The sequence below is a fragment of the Geotrypetes seraphini genome, chromosome 12, assembly GCF_902459505.1.
Source record: "Geotrypetes seraphini chromosome 12, aGeoSer1.1, whole genome shotgun sequence".
Classification (NCBI taxonomy): Eukaryota; Metazoa; Chordata; class Amphibia; order Gymnophiona; family Dermophiidae; genus Geotrypetes; species Geotrypetes seraphini.
Window position 1 is genome coordinate 73,742,212 of NC_047095.1, and position 22,184 is coordinate 73,764,395.

At 48.4% G+C, this 22,184-nt stretch overlaps 1 protein-coding gene across 3 annotated transcripts in view; it reads left to right on the forward strand.

The window, feature by feature from the left end:
* Window positions 1–22,184, forward strand: part of DPH2 (diphthamide biosynthesis 2) — a 51,375-nt gene that overhangs the window by 24,957 nt on the left and 4,234 nt on the right. For all 3 annotated transcript variants that reach the window (XM_033916258.1, XM_033916256.1, XM_033916257.1), the window contains exon 4: window positions 1,551–1,771. In XM_033916258.1, coding sequence (XP_033772149.1) covers window positions 1,551–1,771 — 221 coding nt within the window. The remainder of the gene's footprint in view (window positions 1–1,550; window positions 1,772–22,184) is intronic.

Consider the following 22,184-nt stretch of genomic DNA (forward strand, 5'->3'; position numbering starts at 1 on the left):
TGAAAATTTTCCAAATTTCTCAATCAACTCAAGTAAACATGGAATGGTAGACTCTGGATTCCTCAAATATAATAGTAAATCATCTGCATAAGCAGATACCTTATATTCTCTATCTGAGTGTGGTATACCTTGTATTTCCTTTACTTGTTGGATAGCTAATATTAAGGGTTCTAAAACAATATCAAACAGTAAAGGAGACAGGGGACAACCTTGTCCAACTCCCCTTTGTAAATTAAATTTTTCTGAAAAAGTATTATTAATATATAATCTAGCAGAAGGGGAGCTATACAACGTTTGTATTATTTGTCTGAATCCAGGACCTATACCAAACCATTCCAATGCCTGATACATAAAGGTCCATTCTACTCTATCAAAAGCCTTTTCTGCATCTAGAGAAACAGCAAAAGTAGGCTCATTCATTTTCTTTGTTAAATATAACATGTGGAATGCTAATCTGGTATTATGAGATGAATGTCTTTGAGCAACAAATCCTGTTTGATGCATACCTATAATCTTTTTACTAAGGCGTGCTAGCTATTTTAGCGCACACTAAACTATAATGGACACGTTAGCGTTTAGCGTGTGTTAAAATGGCTATAGCAAGCCTTAGTAAAAGTACCTTTTCATTTTCCCCACCACCAAATTTCCCCATCCCGCCCCGCCCGGCTACTTTTTCATGCCACCCGGCTGGAAAAAATTTCTGGGGAGAACACTGGATAAAGACCCGAATGGTCCATCCAGTCTGCCTTGTAACAATTTCTTGATTATATTAAAATGTCTTTTTTTAAGCATACACCTTACAAGTCCACCTGGTACTGTCCTTAGGTTCCAACTACTGGAGTTGCTGTTGAAACTCGCTTCAGCCTGCTTTATGATTCTATGGAGTGATGGAAGCAGTTTTAATTACCTCTAATTCCTGCTTAATCTTACTAAGCTCCTCCTCAATACTAGAAAGCTGAAGACAGATGGGGAAGGGCCCTACTCCAGATAGTGTTTTGCATCTAACTTGCCAGTGCTTATGTTCCTCCTTCTTGTCTTCATTTGGGATAAGGAGACATTAACTTTACTCCAAGTTCCTTTCCTTGAGTCCCACTAGATCAGTCCAGGAAGACAGGTACTTCATTTTCTTTTAATGTTCTGGAGTCTGCAGAGGGTTCCCGAGTTGATAAGGGGTTCCACATATATATGAGTTTCTTTTAGTTAAATCTTAGCTTTGGAATTAGTTTATTGGGAACATTCCTGGCTCACTGTTTGTTGCATTGATGTCATCAGAATCCTCAAATTGCTGCTTCTCTCTGCTGATAGGAGAACATAACCCATCAGTCTGGATGGGTCTAGCAGGACTCAAGGAATGGAATTATTGGGCAAGAGTAAACTTCTCTTTTATAAGTGATTGCATTGTTCACTGTTCACGATGTGTCTTTGATTACAGTGTGGGCAGTGACCCTCCTCAGTCAGTGTGGTCTTAATTCATCTGTCTTTGATACAGTTTGTGTTCTTGGCCTTTTAGTATTTCTCTTTGTGATCTCACGTGTTTCTCTCCCTTACAGCTGCTGCGTAGATGAGGTGGCAGCAGAACACGTAGGAGCTGATGCTGTGGTACATTATGGGCGGGCTTGTCTCAGCCCCTGCAATAGGCTACCCGTCATGTACGTCTTTGGGCACAAATCTGTGGACGTGAAGAATTGTGCGGCTGCCTTTCGGGAGCTATACCCTGACCTAGCATGTCACGTGGTGGTGGTGTGTGATGTGGTATACCATTACATCATGGGTAAGAAACAGTAATACAGAACAGGGATAAATCTCAATAGAAAGAAGAGGGGACAAATCAAGGGAAATTCCTTCTGGATTTGAGCCCAAATTGTAGGCATTATACTGGTAACAAAGAGCTAGGGTAAAACTCACATTTCTAGAAAATTGAAGTAAAGGCTGCTTTGTTTACCTCATTGGAATGACTATGAGACGGCATTGTATGTTCCAAAAACAGACAATATTTGTTGTTAGTATAAAAATTTACAGTATTACAGCAGCAAAGGCATAGCAGAAAAATATATTGTCAGTTCAGAATATGCAATGGAGAGAAGAACTTGCACCCATATGCTTAGCAGGGGGCTAGCAGTTCCCCGTAGCATAAGTAAGTGAATCTCTCTGGCCCTATCTGTGATGCACATGTTTTTTTATACAGAGAAATTCTTTCTTTGTTCCAAAAAGCCCATCCCCGAATTCTGGTCATGTGACTCCCTATTGGTACAAAAAATGTATACCTAACTATTCCTCCTCTCAGTCCACGCCTCTCTCACTCCCCCCCACCACGAGAGGGGCCTGGGCAGTCTAGAAACAGAGGGCACTTCATGAACTTCTTCTTCTTACACGTATGGAATCCTTATCACCTTGCTGAGGCTGATTTGTGGTTCAGGATGGTGTCCTTGTATGCTGAAAGTTGAAACAAAGATGCAAGGGTGACCTTCCAGCAGCCCAGCTGCACCTGGTTCCCATAGGCAAATGTCCAGCATGTTTTTTTTTAAAAGTTCTGTCTTGGTATCAGTCGCCTATGTCTTCTGCAGAGGATGTTGCTCATTATAAATGGTTTATGGCTTTCTAGGGTGCCTTGCATCTGTGAAGTCATACAGCACTAATAACAGCTCAGCAGAGCCTTGGAGAAGTATCCTCCCAGCAGGGAATGGAGACAAAAACTTTGTAACAGAGGTCAGCGGGGTTAGCATTTCAAAGGATACATATGTTCACAGATAGCAAAGTACAGGCTGTTCCATCTGGTTAGCTTGTAAAGGAAGGCTGTGGGAAAATATGTGTTAAAATGTCTGTAGTGTCCAGCATACACAAGTGAGGCCTGTATGTCCAGTTTATTCATCTGTATGTCCAGGTTATCCATTTCAAAATGAATACTTGTATTTGAAACTTTTTATTTGTCATAATCGTAGATCTTGCCTCATGTCTTTCATCCTTTAGTGCCACCCTTTATCTGTTTATATCTTTTAATGTAATTGTTGATGGGTCTGATCCGGAGATGGCAATTCTTATGTTCTTATAGTTCCAAATAGAACAGTATCATATGACATTAGAATGGAAGTATCTAATATCCTATTAATTGTAATCCATATTGATTTCTAAAAACTAAGAATTAAGGGGCAATAGTACAACAGGTGATCCAGTGTCCCTATTTCAAGATGACAATGCCAGCATCTATTAGTCTTGGAACCAGTGGCGTACCAATGGGGCGGGGGGGGGGGGGGGGGCGGTCCGCCCCAGGTGCAAGGCCCGAGGGGGTGTTTAGCTGGCCACTTACCGGGCAATAGGCTGCCGCCGGGGAAAGGCTGCCATTGCCGTCAACAGAAAGAAGCTGGCGCCAAATTCTTCCTCCCTGCTGCTTCTCTTCCCCGAGCCGAGCAACTCTAGCCGTCAAGACGTCAATTTTGATGTCGGAGAGGACGTTCTGGGCCAGCCAATCGCTGCCTGGCTGGCCCGGAACGTCCTCTCCGACGTTAGAATTGACGTCGGGCAGCCAGAGTTGGTTGGCTCGCGGGAAAAGAAGGAGGGCTAATTCGGCGCCGGCCTGTTTCTGATGGCCAGTGGCAGCCTTTCCCCGGCGGTGGTGGCAGCATGGTTGTGGTAGCGGCGGTGGCATAGAGGAGGGAAGGGAGAAAGAAAGGGGGGTGAGCCAGGGAGCCAGAAAGAAAGCAAGGGGGGGGACAGGGATCCATAAAGAAAGAAAGGGGGAAGGGTGAAAGAAAGAAAAAAATGGGGCATGGGGGAAGAGAGAGAAAGAAAGGGGGGCATGGAGAGAGAAAGAAAGAAAGAAGGGGGCAGGGTGAAAGAAAGAAATGGGGCACGGAGAGAGAGAGAGAAAGACAGACATACAGAAAGAAAGGGGGCATGGAGAGAGAAAGAAAGAAGGGGACAGGATGAAACAAAGAAAACATTGGGGGAGGGAATGAAGTCTGGAGGAGAGGAAGCATACAGGAGGCTGAAAGAAGGGAAGAAATATTGGATACACAGTCAGAAGAATAAAGTGCAACTAGAGACTGATGAAATTACCAAACAAAGGTAGGAAAAATGATTTTATTTTCAATTTAGTGATCAAAATGTGTTCGTTTTGAGAATTTATATATGCTGTCTATATTTTGCACTATGGCCCCCTTTTACTAAACTGCAATAGCGGTTTTTAGCGCAGGGAGCCTATGAGCGTCGAGAGCAGCGTGGGACATTCAGCACAGCTCCCTGCACTAAAAAACGCTATCATGGTTTAGTAAAAAGGGAGGGGGTATATTTGTCTATTTTTGTATAGTTGTTACTGAAGTGACATTGCATAAAGTCATCTGCCTTGACCTCTTTGAAAACCCGCGGAATATAAATGATAATTAACATTTTCTCTGCGTACAGTGTGCTTTGTGTTTTTAAAATTTTATTGTTGGTAGATCATTTTGACTTGGCCACGAAGGTAACGGGGAGGGAAGGAGGGGAGCTGCTGAAAGACATCTAGTAATCCTTGCAGGCTTGACTGCAGGGAATTATTTTTGTAAAATCATGTTTTGTTATGTGACTGGCATTATTTAGACTTTAATTTCTATGAATGAATAGAATGAAAATGATATAAAATTACTTTCTTGTTTTTATGTGCGTGCGCTGAAGGAAAGTGGAGAGAGAGTGGGCTGAGGATGCTGTAGGGAAATGGGGAAGAGAGAGTGGGAAGAAGACGTTGATTTATAAATTGACAATTGTACAGAATATTGTTTCTTTTTATACTTTAATATAATAAGTTCAATATAAAACAATTCAAGGCTTGTGTGGATGGAATCAGGTGGTTTGTGGGGATGAGGACCGAGCTTATGGGGATTAGTCCAACAAAATGGTATTTTCTTATTTCTCATTATTTGTTTTATTTTTATTTGTTAATTTGTAAAGTGGTGATTGTTATGTATCATTCTTTTCAAATTTACATCTACTGTCTATATTTTGCACAGTATTAGAGGACATGTATTACTGTTTTTGTGGTGTTGCATTGTATGCAAAGTCTGGTTTCTTGGCAGTTCAGTTTAACTTTTGTCTACATATTTCTATTTTTAGTTTGTGATTATTCCATATTAGGCGAGGGTGTATCTGTCTGTTTGTATAAAAGGGACATGGCTTTCTGATAGCATCGACTGTATAGGATCAATTGACTGTGCAGGATCTGGTTTGTTTAGTTTTAAAATGCATGTGTTGGTGTTCTAGTGCTCACTGCAGTGTTTAAGATGCTGCCTTTTCCTAGGTACACTCTTGTTGTGCGATATGTAGATTGTTACTAAAAATCATATTTTTCATATAGATGGGGGGGTGTCAAAAAATGATGGGCCCCGGGTGTCACATATGCTAGGTACGCCACTGCTTGGAACTATCTAATTTTTGCAAATGAACAGGGGTCCAAAAAATCCTATATAACAGAAAAAAACGGGTTTGTCTCATAGATGCTGACGCTGTACATCTCATCCTCCAAGACCAAATCCGTGGCCATTGAGTAGCAGAAATCTTCTGCTTTACCTCAGTGCTCCAAATATCCCTTAGGCTCATTTTTGGTTTCTTATTCAAATATTCTGAAATTAATTTATACCACTTGGTGGCCTGATGCCCTAGGAAATCAGTCTGAAAACATAGGCTCGGTAAGCTATACTGATTATTTAATTTTTTGCCAATCAGGGAACCCTTTCTGAATGGCCTGCTTCAACTGCAACCACTTATATGCTTGAACATTGCAGTTGTAAAAAAATCAAGCATTTTCCCATTTGATAACGCATCATCTTTCGTTTTTAAATTTTTTATTCATTTTCATATTTCAACAAGTGCAACATAGAAATTTTAAAAGATCACATAAAACATACACTTGAATTCCTTTCATGTATCACTGTAAATACAATATATTATTCTGTATTTATAAACAATAATACCTAAAATATCTGTATTACCTAATATGTATAATAATTGTTGTTAAAATTTAAACCCTTCTTCTTTAGCACTCTCCAGACCAGTAGAGGTTAACTTTACGAATGGGTATATATCTAATCATGACCAGCAGGTGGAGACTGAAAACAAAACTTTGGGACAGTATATCCTAGCCCCTCCTCTCTATTTCCCTCAGTCTTCTTTCAGTCTCCAGCAGGTGTTGAGTGATCTGTACCCATCTCCCTTGGTAGGGCTGTTGGAATTTGTTTAAGGGGTTTATTGTCCCTGTTTTTAGCCGGACGGAGCTTGGACGGACTCTGTTTGGGGGTTCGTCCGACCTCGGGGGTGTCAAACCCGGCGGGTCACGAGCGGGGTCCCTCCCCCCACTTCCTCCACCTCCCCACATTTTTTTAGAGGAGCCTCAGCAATAAGCCTTGCCCCCTAAATCAAGCAAGACTATTGCTTTGAGAGCCTGTGGAGTCTGTTCTGTAAAAAAAAAAAAAAAAAAAAAAAATCCTGAGGTAGTGCTGGTCTGGAGGGTTGTATCCCTTTAAGAAAACTGTATTTTACTGTATTTTTTCAACTAACCGGCACTTTTTTACAGCTAGGTCGCGTATGGAGCAATGAGCACTTCTAAAGGGAAAAAGTGCTCATTGTGCTCCAGACGCGAGGCACTCGCGGCCGGCCTGTGCAAGCGGTGTTCAGGCCGGTGCGGTGGAGGAGCTCCGTCGGCAGCGGCTGCAGGCGCCCAGAGCTCCCCGCCGATGGTGCCTCGCGAGTCGGCAGGGAACGGTGGAGAAGCCCGGTCTTCTCCGTCCGCCCACGGAGGGATTCCCCGAGCCGCCGACGGTCGGGTTTTAGAGGATTCCCTCTCAGCTGATATTTTGACAGCTGATGCCGGCTTGCCTGTTTTAGCGGCTGAGACTTTTCAGGTCTCTCAGCCGCTGCAGGCTGTGGAGGGAGCTGTTTTGGCGGGAAAGACGCCATCTTCTCTGTCTGGCCCCTCCATTTTGTCTTCCACCTCAGGTGACCTTCCCCCTGTTTTGACTATGCAGGGGCAAGGTTCTGCTGGGTCCCCTGCTGTGGCAGGGAGTCCCTTGGGACCCTCGGGGGGGTTTTCTCCTGAATTTTTCTTTTCTTTATGCAGAGCCTATTTTCAGGCGGCTGGGGGTCCCGGTTGCGCCCAGGGGGTCTCGGGGGGTGGTTTTTCCTCCGCGCTTCCTGCGGCTTTGCCTCTTTCGTCTGGCGTGACGTCCCCTCCGCCGCCTCCCTTGTCCAAGCGTCCGCGGGTGTCGTGGGACGAGAATTTGTGGTCTGAGGAACGGGTCGGTCTGGAGGAGGACCTGGACCCTTCTGAGGAATTCCAGGACTCTCTGGAGGGGACGGAAGCTGGCGGCGGGTTGTCGGATTTCCCGTTCTCCAGTGACGAGGCGTCTGTGGTGCGTCTTTTTCAGAAAGATGAGCTGCCTGACCTTATTCAGCAGGTTTCTTCGGTCTTGCGTTTTGAGGACGCGCCGCCGGAGACTCCGCGTGTGGGGGACCCCCTGTTGCGGGGGATCCGTTCCGTTTCCCGCTCTTTTCCTATGCATCAGGATATTCGGGATATTATCCTGGAGCAGTGGAAAACGCCGGAGACGCCGTTTCGGCTGGCGCGCAGCATGGCTCGCCTGTATCCCATTCCTGAAGGGGATCGGGCTACGTTAGCTTCGCCGGTCGTGGATGCGGTGGTCTCGGCAATTTCCAAGCGGCATACCGTGCCTGTTGAGGGCGGTTCTGCCTTGCGAGACCCTGAGGAGCGCAAATTGGAGGGCCTCCTTAAGCAAAATTTTCAGGTCTCTGCCTTTGGGGTCCAGGCGGCTATTTGTGGGGGACTGGTCGCTCGCGCCGTGTTTCGGTGGGCGGAGCGGGTCTTGGATCGAGAGTCTGACGACTGGTCTCTGGTGGATCAGGAGGTTGCGAAGATTGAGATGGCGGCCTCATTCCTCTCAGATGCTCTCTATGACTTGGTGCGGATCTCGGCTAAGTCTATGGCTTTTGGCGTGGCCGCAAGGCGTGTGTTGTGGCTGCGCGCTTGGGCGGCGGATGCTGCGTCCAAAGCTAAGCTTACTAAATTTCCCTTTCGGGGGTCGTTTTTGTTTGGAGAGGACTTGGATAAGTTGATTCAGACTCTGTCGGACTCGAAAGTTCCCCGTCTGCCGGAGGACCGTGCCCGCCCGGCGTCTCGGGGGGGTGCGGCCCGGGGGCGTTTGCGGGATTTTCGCAAGTATCGCCCTGGGCGTGGGGCTGCTTCTTTCCAGTCTCCGGGATTTTCCCGGGGTCGGTTCTTCCAGCGTATGCAGCCCTTTCGGGGGGCCCGTCGGGGGGCAGGGAATCCCTCCGCCGGTTCCCCCGCTTCCCGTCCTGCACAATGACGCCTTGCCGGCGCCCCCTTTGGTTCCGGTGGGGGCCCGGCTGCGCGATTTTTTCCCCAAATGGGCCGAGATCACGTCCGATCAGTGGGTCCTGGAGGTGGTGCGGGACGGTTATGCCCTGGAGTTCGCCCGCTCTCTACCGGATTTTTTCCTCGCTTCTCCATGTCAGACTCCGGGGAAGACGCAGGCTTTTCGCCAGACCCTTCAGCGCTTGCTAGATCTCAGGGCAGTTGTTCCGGTGCCCCCTCCGGAGTGGGGCACGGGCAGGTACTCCATTTACTTTGTGGTGCCCAAGAAGGAGGGGACTTTTCGGCCCATCCTCGATTTGAAAGGGGTCAACAGGGCTCTCAAGATTCCCTCTTTCCGTATGGAAACTCTGCGGTCGGTCATTCTGGCGGTTCAGCCGGGGGAGTTTCTCACTTCTCTCGATCTGACGGAGGCCTACTTGCATGTTCCCATTCGGGCCTCTCATCAGCGTTTCCTGCGCTTTGCGATCTTGGGTCGGCACTTTCAGTTCTGTGCGCTTCCCTTTGGGCTGGCCACGGCTCCTCGGACGTTCACCAAGGTGATGGTGGTCGTCGCGGCAGCCTTGCGGTCGGAAGGCATCCTGGTACACCCCTACCTGGACGACTGGTTAATTCGGGCAAAGTCGTTGCAGGAAAGCTCCCGGGTGACTGCTCGGGTGGTGGAGTTTCTCCGGTCGCTGGGCTGGGTGGTCAACCTTTCCAAGAGTCGGTTGGTCCCGGCTCAGCGTCTGGAGTACCTAGGGGTGCTGTTCGACACCTCCTTGGGGAAGGTCTTCCTCCCAGAGGGCCGGGTGAGCAAATTGCAATCTCAGATTCGCCTGCTTTTGGCGTCCCGGTGTCCTCGGGCGCGAGATTTCCTCCAGGTCTTGGGGTCGATGGCGGCGTCCCTGGACGTGGTGAGGTGGGCGCGGGCCCACATGCGTCCTCTCCAGTATGCTCTGCTCCGGAGGTGGTCTCCCCAGAGGCACGGGATGGATGTTCCGGTCCCCCTGCGAGGCTTGGCGCGCTGCAGTCTGCGTTGGTGGCTCCAGACCCCTCACCTAGTTCAGGGGGTGGGTCTGGATCTCCCGCAGTGGACGGTGCTCCTGACGGATGCGAGTCTCCTGGGTTGGGGGGCTCAGTGTTTGGGTCACTCAGCTCAGGGCACCTGGTCCGCGGAGGAGGCCGCCTGGTCGATCAACGTGTTGGAGACCAGAGCGGTCCGTCTGGCGCTGTTGGCTTTCCACTCCCTGTTGCGGGGCAAGTCGGTCAGAGTGCTGTCGGACAATGCCACGGCGGTGGCTTATGTCAATCGTCAGGGGGGTACCAAGAGCACTCAGGTGGCGCAGGAGGCGGCTCTGCTCATGGTTTGGGCGGAATCCCATCTGCTGGACCTCTCGGCCTCTCACATAGCCGGAGTAGAAAATGTTCAGGCAGACTTCCTCAGTCGTCACTTCCTAGATCCAGGAGAGTGGTGTCTCGGCGCCGAGGCGTTTCAGTTGATAGTGCAGGCTTGGGGGCAGCCCCTGATGGACCTGATGGCCACGGGTGGCAACGCCAAAGTGCCCCGCTTCTTCAGTCGTCGCAGGGACGGTCTGGCCGAGGGTCTGGATGCTCTGGTCCAGCAGTGGCCAACGGAGGGGCTGTTGTATGTGTTCCCTCCTTGGCCGCTGGTGGGCAGAGTGCTTCTTCGCATTGTTTACCATCCGGGTTTGGTGGTGCTGGTGGCGCCGGATTGGCCTCGCCGTCCGTGGTATGCGGATCTGGTGAGGCACCTGGTAGCGGATCCTCTTCCTCTGCCTCTCACGGACGACCTTCTGATGCAGGGTCCCATTCCCATGTTCGACCCGTCTCCCTTCTGTCTTACGGCGTGGCTCTTGAAAGGGGTCGCCTTAGCAAGAAGGGATATTCAGACAAGGTGATCTCTACACTGTTGGGGTCCCGGAGGTTTTCTACCTCTCGGGCTTATGTGCGGGTTTGGCGTCTCTTTGAGGAATGGTGTCGGGCGCGGGGAGTGACCTCTTTTCGCGCTTCTCTGCCTAACATTCTGGAGTTCTTGCAGGATGGCCTGGATAGAGGCCTGGCTTGGTCTTCTCTCCGGGTTCATCTTGCGGCCCTGTCGGCTTTTCGAGGGTTGGTGTCAGGTCAGCGTTTATCGGCTCTTCCTGATGTGATTCGGTTTTTGCGGGCGGCCAAGTTGCTTAGGCCTCCCCTACGGCCCTCGGTTCCCTCTTGGGATCTTAATCTGGTGCTCTCTGTTTTGGTGCGTCCGCCTTTCGAGCCGTTGGATGACTGTTCTTTGAAGGACCTTACTTTGAAGGCGGTCTTTTTGGTGGCCATTACTTCTGCTAGGCGTGTTTCTGAGCTGCAGGCTTTCTCTTGTAGGACTCCCTTCTTGGAGTTTTCTAGGGAGCGGGTCGTCTTGCGGCCTGTTCCTTCCTTTCTGCCTAAGGTTGTTTCTCCTTTTCATGTCAATCAATCGGTGGTTCTCCCGGTCTTGGGTGGTCGGGAGGGCTCTTCTGAGCAACGGCAGCTGCGCAAGTTGGATGTCGGTCGGGTCCTTCGCTCTTATGTGCAGCGGACCCAGGAATTCCGGAAGTCCGATCATCTCTTTGTCCTCCTGGCGGGTCCTCGTCGGGGAGCTGGCGCTTCTAAGGCTACTATTGCGCGCTGGATCAAGGAGACGATTGCTTCCGCTTATCTTCTGAAACAGCAGCCTGTTCCGGAGTTTCTCAAGGCTCATTCCACTCGGGGTCAGGCGGCTTCTTGGGCTGAGTCGTCGCTCGTGCCTCCTGTGGATATTTGTAAGGCTGCGGTTTGGTCCTCCTTGCATTCCTTTGTTCGTCATTATCGGGTTGATGTGCAGGCGCGTCGGGACGCGGTGTTCGGTGAGCGTGTACTGGTATCGGCCCTTCGGGGGTCCCGCCCGTGAGAGGGACTGCTTTGGTACGTCCCATTCGTAAAGTTAACCTCTACTGGTCTGGAGAGTGCTAAAGAAGGAGAAATTAGGTTCTTACCTGCTAATTTACTTTCTTTTAGCTTCTCCAGACCAGTAGAGGTCCCCACCCTGTCTGTTGTTGTTGTTGTTGGGGCTGTTGCGCGGGCAGTTTTTGGTTTTTGCTGCGGGTTCTAGTATTTTTCTAGGGCCGGGGAGAATTGAAGAACAGCGGCTGTGGCTCGGCTGGCTTAGCTGGCGAGCTGTGGGGACATTCTTCCTTCGGGAATTTCTCCTCTGCATTTTCCAACAGCATTTTGGGTTTGTTATTTGTTACTCCTTTCGGAGTATTGTTTTTTCTCTCTGTTGTTTTCCAGTTCTTGGTTCTGCTTGGCTATTCGGCAGACTGAGGGAAATAGAGAGGAGGGGCTAGGATATACTGTCCCAAAGTTTTGTTTTCAGTCTCCACCTGCTGGTCATGATTAGATATATACCCATTCGTAAAGTTAACCTCTACTGGTCTGGAGAAGCTAAAAGAAAGTAAATTAGCAGGTAAGAACCTAATTTCTCCTTTTCCCTCCCCTCCCAATACACATAACAATTATAATAAAAATAATGACAAATATTTTATGAGATAAATTAAATAAAATGAAACCCGCCCCCTCCCTTCTTATTAAGATTTTTATTATGGGAAAAAGATTTCATTCATTACAGAAATCTGCTAATGGTCCCCAGATCTTCTGAAACTTGCCAAAATAACCTCTTTGTGTTGCTAATGCATGCTCTATTTTATATATATGCAGTGTTCTACCCAGAAATGTTTTCCAGCTGGGTGGCATGAAAAAGTAGCTGGGTGGGGTGGGATGAGGAAATTTGGTGGTGGGGAAAATTAACCCCCTCTTTTACTAAGGTGCGCTAGCATTTTATCCCAGGACAAGCAGGCAGCATATTCTTGACTGATGGGTGACGGCACCGACGGAGCCCCGGTACGGACAATTTTAGAGTGATTGCACTCTAAGAACTTGGAAAGTTCTAGTAGGCCGCACCGCGCACGCGCCTTCCCGCCCGACAGAGGCGCGCGGTCCCCAGTTTCTTAGTTTCCGCGGAGCTAAGAAGACGCGTTTCTTTCAACGGCCGTTGAAAGAGTTTTTTGTAATCTTCCCGCTCGCGTAAACCCCTTTTGGAAATAAAGTTTTCTTTATTTCTCTTCTTTTCTTTAGTTTAAAAAAAAAAAAACTTTCGTTTTTTTCTTCATTTCTTTCGCTTCGCCCCGGCGGGGCCTGTTGCCATCATCGAGGCCTCGGCCTTCGATTTGGCAGAAGCCGTTTTCACTTTCATGCCCCCTCAACCCGGGTTTAAAAAGTGCCAGCGGTGCGCTCGACCAATTTCACTGACAGACCCGCACAACTGGTGTCTGCAGTGTCTTGGTCCTGACCATCGAGCGTCCACCTGCACCCGCTGTGCGACTTTAAAGAAGAGAACTCTAAAAAATCGCCAGATCCAACAGCGGTTGTTATTCGGCGCCGAGATGTCTGATTCCGCAGCACCGGCACCGACATCGGCCCCATCTCAGTCGGCACCTACTTCGTCGATACCGCGCCGGCGTCGCACCCTACAGGTAAGCCGGCTAAGAAGCTTTCCCCGTTGGAGCGTCCTCCGGTCTCAGTAGCAGCGAGTCCAGTCCTGCCGACCTCGAGGCGTCCACGGAAGCGCTCCGCTCCTATTGAGGTGAGCCCCTCGACATCGGGGTCTTCATCCTCGGAGCGTAGAGCGGCACCACAGGTACCGCAGAAGAAAAAAGCGGTACCGGTGCCTTCGCTGGACGAGCGAATTGCTGCTGTCCTGCAAGTGCAACTTAAGGAGCAGTTGCAACAACTCCTTCCCGCACTTTTGACACCGAGCCTTCCAGTCCCGGTCCGGTCTGAGCCACCGGTACCGACAGTGGAGCGCCCTCTTTTATCGGCATCCACTTTGTCGGTACCGGGTCACACTACCTCCTCGACTTCGATGCCAATCTTAGCACCGGAACCGAGAGCTCATCACCAGGCGGTGCAGACCTCGGTACCAACACAGCAGGTCACGTCTCCTGGTACCGTATCTATGAGGTTGGGTAAGTCGGCGCGCAAAACCCGACACCTGGAACCCTCCACGCCGGAGTCTCGAGATCGTGGCTCTCAGATTCGGGACCCTGATTTATGGGGTGATTCTGAAGAGCCCTTTCTGTCTGAAGGTGAGTGTTCCTCTGATGAAGAGTCAACTTGTTGTTGATCCCTCTTCTAAACATGATTCCACATCTTTTACTTCTTTCTTAAAAGAGATGTGTGAATCTCTTTCTATTCCCTTGGAGGCTGAATCGAAGAAATCCAAGGCATTCCTTGATGCTCTGGACTTTGACCAGCCTCCAAGGGAATTTCTCAAACTCCCTCTCCATGACATCTTACGAGAGACTTTCTATAAAAATTTAGAGACTCCCCTGACTGTACCAGGAGCTCCTCGTAAATTGGATTCCTTATACAAGGTTATACCTATTCCTGGTTTTGACAAACCTCAGCTCCCGCATGAGTCTCTTTTGGTAGAATCCACCCTTAAGAAATCAGCGGGAGCTAGTGTGTATGCCTCAGTCCCTCCTGACAGAGAAGGAAAAGCCATGGACAAATTTGGCAAATGTTTATATCAGAATGCCATGTTAGCCAATAGGTCAGGGAACTACGCTTTTCATTTTTCATTTTATTTAAAGCACCTCATTCAAAACATGGCTGCTTTTGAAAAGTACCTCCCTGACCGCAAGAAATCTGCATTTCATGCCTGTTCTTCCACCCTTCTCCAGTTACGCAAGTTCCTAGTTCGGTCAATTTATGACACTTTTGAATTGACTTCTAGGGCCACGGCTATGTCTGTTGCCATGCGTCGGTTGGCATGGCTCAGAGTCTCAGAGCTCAATGTAAATCATCAGGACCGCCTAGCAAATGCTCCCTGCTTGGGTGATGAGCTCTTCGGAGAGTCCATGGATTCCACTACACAAAAGCTGTCTGCCCATGAGACTCGGTGGGATACTCTCCTGAAGACTAAGAAAAAGACTCCACCTGCTCGGCCTTTTCGCCAACAATCTGCCTACCAACGCCGCTATGCTGCCCGTCCCTTGCCACCGGCTACTCAACAGCCTAGACGTCAGCAACAGCGACAACCACCTCGGCCAGCCCAGCAGCAACAGGTGAAGCCTCCTCCACCACAAAAGTCTACTCAACCCTTTTGATGTGGTTCTCCAAAGCATAGCCAGTATTCCACCATCTGCCAATCTCCCTCGACCCATAGGAGGACATCTGTCTTGTTTCACCAGCCGTTGGGAGAACATCACATCGGATCAGTGGGTCCTCAACATCATCCGCCACGGCTACTCTCTCAACTTTCAGACACGTCCTGCACAAAGTCTGCCAAGAGAGTCTGCTTTGAACACCTCTCAGTCTTCTCTCCTTCTTCAGGAGGTTCAATCCCTCCTCCTCCTGAACGCCATAGAGGAAGTTCCTATAGATCAGAAGGGGCAGGGATTCTTCTCCCGTTATTTTCTGGTCCCCAAAAAAACAGGGGATCTCAGACCCATCTTAGATCTTCGCGATCTCAACAAATGCTTGGTCAAGGAGAAATTCAAGATGCTTTCTCTGGCAACTCTTTATCCTCTTCTCCATCAAAGCTACTGGCTATGTTCCCTCGATCTCAAAGAGGCATACACTCACATTCCGGTCAATCTGGCCTCCAGACAGTACCTCCGCTTCATGATCAATCATTGTCATTACCAATACAAGGTGCTGCCCTTCGGTCTTGCCTCCTCTCCAAGAGTGTTCACCAAATGTCTGATTGTGGTGGCTGCCTTTCTATGCTCTCACCACCTTCAAGTCTTTCCTTATGTGGACGATTGGTTAATCAAGGCCAATTCATCTCAAACAGTGCTCCTGGCCACCAACCAAACCATCCTGTTTCTACAGCTTCTGGGGTTCGAGATCAATCTACCCAAATCTCATCTCATCCCCACTCAGAGACTTCAATTCATTGGAGCGGTGCTGGACACAGTCCTCATGAGAGCATTCCTGCCGTCCAACCGTCTTCAAACTCTTCAATCTCTATGTCAGCAGGTGCTTCCACAACGTTCCATCTCTGCCAAGCAAATGATGATACTCTTGGGTCACATGGCCTCCACAGTTCATGTCACACCCCTCGCACGTCTTCACCTGCGCACTCCTCAATGGACCCTAGCTACCCAGTGTTCCCAAGCGACGGATCCTTGCTCACGACACATATCTGTGACATCATCTCTTCGTCAGTCTCTACAATGGTGGTTGATATCCTCAAATCTTTCCAGAGGTCTTCTGTTTCATCTACCTCCTCATCAACTTGTCATCACCACCGACGCCTCCCCTTATGCCTGGGGAGCTCATTTGAACGAATTCCAAACTCAAGGACTTTGGACAGCCCAGGAAATGAAACATCACATCAATTTCCTGGAACTCAGAGCGATGTTTTATGCCCTCAAGGCCTTCCAACATCTTCTCTTTCCTCAGGTCCTCCTGCTGTGCACAGACAATCAAGTTGCGATGTACTACATCAACAAGCAGGGTGGGACAGGCTCTCGCCTCTTGTGCCAGGAAGCCCAGAAGATTTGGGCTTAGGCCACAGATCACCAACTATTCCTGAAAGCTATCTACATTCAGGGAGAACAGAATTCCTTAGCGGACAAGCTCAGCAGAATTCTCCAGCCTCACGAGTGGACACTCGATCCTTTAACTCTTCAGTCCATCTTCGCTCAGTGGGGCACTCCTCAGATAGACCTCTTTGCAGCTCCTCACAATCACCAGCTGCCCCTATTCTGCTCCAGACTCTACTCCCCTCACCGTCTGGCAGCGGATGCATTTCTCCTCGATTGGTCCAATCTGTTCCTTTACGCTTTCCCTCCTCTGCCTCTCATGTTACGAACCTTGTTCAAGCTCAAGAGGGAACGAGCCACCATGATTCTGATTGCTCCACGGTGGCCCAGGCAACATTGGTTCTCCCTTCTACTTCAACTCAGTTCCAGGGAGCCTTTCCTTCTTCCACTGTTTCCTTCTCTGCTTACGCAACATCAGGAGACCCTTTTGCATCCCAACCTTCCGTCTCTGCACCTGACAGCTTGGTTTCTCTCGGGCTGACTTCTCATGATACTCTTTTGTCTCAGCCCGTTCGTTCCATTCTGGATGCCTCCAGGAAACCGGCCACTCTGCAATGTTACCATCAGAAGTGGACACGGTTTTCTTCCTGGTGTCTTCTTCATCATCATGATCCCACTTCCCTTGCAGTGGAGACCTTATTGGATTATCTTCTTTCTTTGTCTGACTCTGGCCTCAAGTCTACTTCCATCAGAGTCCACTTCAGTGCTATTGCTGCTTTTCATGAGCCAGTTCATGGAAAACTTCTCTCGGCTCATCCCTTGGTGTCCAGATTCATGCGGGGTCTTTTCAATGTGAAACCACCTCTCAAAGCCCCTCCGGTAATCTGGGATCTCAATGTGGTTCTTTCTGCCTTAATGAAGCCTCCTTTTGAACCTTTGGCTACCGCTCCTTTCAAGTTTCTCACTTGGAAGGTACTTTTCCTTATTGCTCTTACCTCTGCCAGGAGGGTCAGTGAGCTACATGCACTAGTTGCTGATCCACCTTTTACAGTCTTTCATCATGACAAGGTGGTTCTGCGTACACATCCAAAGTTTCTCCCTAAGGTTGTCTCGGAATTCCATCTCAACCAATCCATTGTTCTGCCTGTCTTCTTTCCGAAACCTCACTCTCATTCTGGAGAACAAGCTCTGCATACTTTGGACTGTAAGCGGGCTCTGGCTTACTATTTAGAGCGTACTAAGCCCCACAGATCAGCTCCCCAACTCTTTCTGTCCTTTGATCCAAATAAATTGGGACGTCCTGTTTCTAAACGTACGTTGTCTAATTGGCTGGCAGCGTGCATTTCTTTCTGTTATGCTCAGACCGGACTGACACTGGAAGGTTCTGTCACGGCCCATAGAGTTCGAGCTATGGCAGTATCTGTGGCTTTCCTCCGCTCCACGCCTATTGAGGAAATCTGCAAGGCTGCTACTTGGTCCTCAGTTCATACTTTTACATCTCATTATTGTCTGGATGCTTTCCCCAGACGGGATGGACACTTCGGCCAATCTGTTTTGCAAAATTTGTTTTCCTAATGGCCAACCTTCCCACCATCCCTCTTTTTGTTAGCTTGGAGGTCACCCATCAGTCAAGAATATGCTGCCTGCTTGTCCTGGGATAAAGCACAGTTACTTACCGTAACAGGTGTTATCCAGGGACAGCAGGCAGATATTCTTGCATCCCACCCACCTCCCCGGGTTGGCTGCTTAGCTGGCTTATCCTAACTGGGGACCGCGCGCCTCTGTCGGGCGGGAAGGCACTCACGTGTGCGCGGTGCAGCCTACTAGAACTTTCCAAGTTCTTAGAGTGCAATCACTCTAAAATTGTCCATACCGGGGCTCGGTCGGTGCCGTCACCCATCAGTCAAGAATATCTGCCTGCTGTCCCTGGATAACACCTGTTACGGTAAGTAACTGTGCTTTTAGCGCACGCAAACCCCTGCGCTACGTGGGAAAACTAACACCAGCTCAATGCTGGCGTTAGCATCTAGCGCGCGTGGCAATTCCTACGCGCGCTAAGCGCATGCTAAAACCACTATTGTAACTTAGTAAAAGGAGCCCTAAATGTGTACTATTTTTATTAGTTAATTATTATTATTTTCTAATGCTCAATATGACTTCCTTTTTTAAGGTTTGACACTTGTGCCAGAATATTTTTACTAAATTTAAGAAGTATTTGCCCTTTTTCAAATGGTATAGAGATTTTAAAAAGGGACAGGTGTTAATGAAGTCATTAGGTTCAGTCTAGCCATTTATTTCTGCATGAATTTAAACAACTTAAAAAAAAAAGATAAATATAGCTCATCCAGTCATATAAGAAATGGCTCTACAGCAGGGGTGCCCACACTTTTTGGGCTTGCGAGCTACTTTTAAAATGACCAAGTCAAAATGATCTACCAACAATAAAATTTTTTAAAAAATACAAAGCACACTGTAAGCAGAGAAAATGTTAATTATCATTTATATTCCGCGGGTTTTCAAAGAGGTCAAGGCAGACGATTCTATGCAATGTCACCTCAGGAGCAACTATACAAAATTAGACAAATATACCCCCTCCCTTTTTACTAAATCGCAATAGCGGTTTTTAGATCAGGGAGATGCACTGAATGCCCTGTGCTGCTCTTGATGCTCATAGGCTCCCTTCGCTAAAAAACGCTATTGCGGTTTAGTAAAAGGGGGCCATAGTGCAAAATATAGACAGCAGATATAAATTCAGACACATTTTGATCACTAAATTTAAAATAAAATCATTTTTCTTACCTTTTTGTCTGGTGATTTCATGAGCCTCTGTTTGCACTTCCTTCTTCTGACTATAAATCCAATATTTTTTTCTTTCTGCCCCTCTCCTTTTCTTTCTGTCTTTCTTTCTCTCTCCCCCTGCCCCCCCAAGCCATCACGCCAATTTCTCCACTTCCCTGATTCTTTCCCTACCCCCTAAGCCACCATGCCGATTTCTCCCTGCTTCCACGAGCCAGGCCAGGAATGTGCAAGCGCCGGACTCGCAAGACTTCACCTCTGATGTCAATTCTAACGTTGGAGAGGAAGTTCCAGGCCAGCCAGGCAGCGATTGGCTGGCCCAGAACTTCCTCTCTGACGTCAGAATTGACGTCGGAAGTGAAGTCTTGTGAGTCCAGCTCTTCTACATGCCTGGCCTGGCTCAGGGAGGCAGGAAGAAAAAGATTGCCAAGGCAACGCGATCGACTCACATTGCCTTTGCGATCTACTGGTCAATCGCGCTCAACCATTTGGCCACCCCTGCTGTTATAGTATCCTGTCCTGAGGAAAGGGGTTTAGTCCCCCAAAAACTGCCTTATTTCCATTTCCTATTTATAAACTTTAATCAATAGATACACTACTACTTGATTCTACGTAAAGCAACAAAAAAAAATTTTTCTACCTTTTGTCGTTTCTGCTTTAATCATCTTGTCTTCACTCTTCTTTCTAGCCAGCATCTCTCCACTCTGTCTTCCATGCAGCAAAAGCCCCTTCCATCCATTGTCCGCCCTCTCCCCGTTCCATATGGCATCTTCCCTCTTTTTATGCTCCTTCAATAAACTGTCTATCCTGTGCCCCTTCTCTTCTCCTTTGTACATGATTGATTTCAGCTCTGCCACCTCTCCATTTTTCTCTCTCTGTCACCACCCCGTCCCCTATGCTCTGGCATCTCTCTCTTCTCCTTTCTTTCCTTCGCACCCCAAAGTCTGGTATCTTCCCTTCCCTGATTCTCTGGCATCTCACTCCTTTCCTTTTCTTCCATCTCTCTCTCCCCCTCCATGCTCTGACATCTCCTCCTTCCTTTCCCCCTTCCTTTTCCCTTGGTCTGACATACTTTCCTACTTCCCTCCATGCCCTGGCATCTCTTCCTCCCTCCCTTCCCTCCAATCCCTGGCATCTCGTTTCATTCCCTCCCTCATCTTCTTTCTCCCTCCAGTTGGTTGCAGCAAGTCTCTCCCCCTCTGCTCCCTTTCATCCTTCTGTCACCCAAGACCTGGCGTCATGAACTAGCATTCACAATTTGCTGCTGTTGCCAGCTTAGGGCCTTCTTCTCTGTCGGGTCCTGCCTTCATGGAAACAGAAGTAGGTAGGACCCGGCAGAGAGGAAGGCCTGAAGCTGGCAACAGCAGAGAATTGTAAATGCTGTTGCTAGCCGATGAAGTTCATGACGCCAGGCCAAGCACCCGGGGCAGACTGCTACTCTCCCCCCCACGACCCTCCTATCTCTCCCTCCCTCCCTCCCATCACGAGACTCTAAACAGCACTGCTCTACTCTAAGCAGGCTGCTTCAGGGCTTTCTCCTGCCGTGATTCCCTCTGGCATGTCACTGATGAGGGAAGGAGAGAGAGATAGGAGGGTCGGATCGGGTTGGGGGGCGCCCGGGATGATGATGAGGCAGCTGCTGCTGCCAGCGAATCCAGCAAGGGTGAGGCCCCAAAGCACAGCACTGGCGGGCCCCCTCTGACCATTTCGGGCCCTAAGCCTGTGCCTACTGGGCCTATCCTTTAATCTGCCCTGCTTCCCGCCCCCCCCATATGCCCTGACATCTCTCTCTTCCACTCCATGGTATGGTATCTCCTTTCCCTCCCTCCCATGGTCTTTGCATCTCTTTCCTCCTTTTCCTGATCTTCCTTCTCCCTCCTTCCCTCTCTCTCCCCAATTGGGTGCAGCAGTATTTCTCTTCCCCCTCCCCCCATTGGGTACAGCAGCATTTCTCCTCTCATTCCCCCCCCCCCCGTCTCACACACCCGGCAGATTCGCTACAGACAAAGGCAAGTTGCAAGTTTCCCTTGGTCGCTGACCTATCTCCCAAAGGGCAGCGTCAGAGGGAAGCTTACAACTTACTGATTTTGCTTACTTCGGGCCTTTCTCGTTGCCGGGTCCTGCCTTCGCGGAAACAGAAAGTAGGCAGGACCCGGCAGCGAGATAGGCCTGAAGTAAGCAAGAGCAAGTAAGCTTCCCTCCATGGCTGGCCTATCTCCCGCATGCTCCGGGGCTCTAATGGTCCGTGCCGGCTTCTCTTCTCTACCCTCCCCCCCCCCCCGACGTAACTTCCGGTTTTGGAGGGAAACCGGGTTTGAGTCGCTTGCTGGGGGTTTTTTTTGTTTAAAGTCCGGCGGGTCTTTCGGCGGCTCTTCAGGCTGCGCGTTAAGCAGTGGTGGCAGCAGGATTCGGCAGATGACAGCTGGGCGGGCATCTAAATTTGCTGGGCGTTGCGCCCGGCTGAAAAGCGCTGGGGAGAACACTGTATATGGCATACGGAATTCCACCAGAAGTTATAGTTTAACCTATCATAATTTTTCCAGTTATATGTAATTTGTTGTACTGCTACCCCAGTCAATATAAATAAAAGTTTGTTATTGTTTGAAGAAATTTGACTCTTTGCTCTCATTGCTATGCCGAATAAGGTAGTATCATAAGTCGAGGCTACTGGATTTTCCATCATCCTATTTATTTGAGGCCAAATTGAATTCCAGAATAATGATATGTATGGGCAATAGAATAATAGATGATCTAATGTCCCAGCCTCAAGATGACAGTGCCAACATCTATTAGACCTAGAGCTATCTAATTTTTGTAAGCGAACAGGGGTCCAAAAGCTCTATGCAAAAGAAAAAACCATGTTTGTCTCATAGATGCCGACACTGTACATCTTAACCTCCAAGACCAAAGTCGTGGCCATTGAGATGCAGTAATCTGGTGCTTAATCTCAATGCTCCAAATATCCCTAAAACCATATTTTGGTTTTTTATTTACAAATTCAGCTATTAATTTATACCACCTTGAGGCCTGGTGACCCATAGAGTCCATCTGAAAACATAAGAATTTAGGCTATGATAATTAATAAGACTATTCCATTCAGGGAACCCTGCCTGAATGGCCTGCTTCAATTGCAACCATCTAAAATATTGCGATTTATTTAATCCAAATTTATGTTGCAATTGTGAACTCAAACAGTTTGCCATTATTTATTACATCTTCTAAAATATGTATTCCTGCCAACATCCAATGTTTCCAGATGATTTTAAAACCACCGACCTTGATCTTAGGGTTTAGCCAAATCGTTTGAGTTGTTGATTTATTTATTGGAATAGGAGTTAAATTACTTATATACCTTAAAGTTTTCCAGATATCAACAAATATTTTGTGTTCCTTGTTAGTATCCAGATGCCAAGGTTATACAACATGACCAAGACGCAAAGGAAACATGAGTCTCCATTCTAGCCACA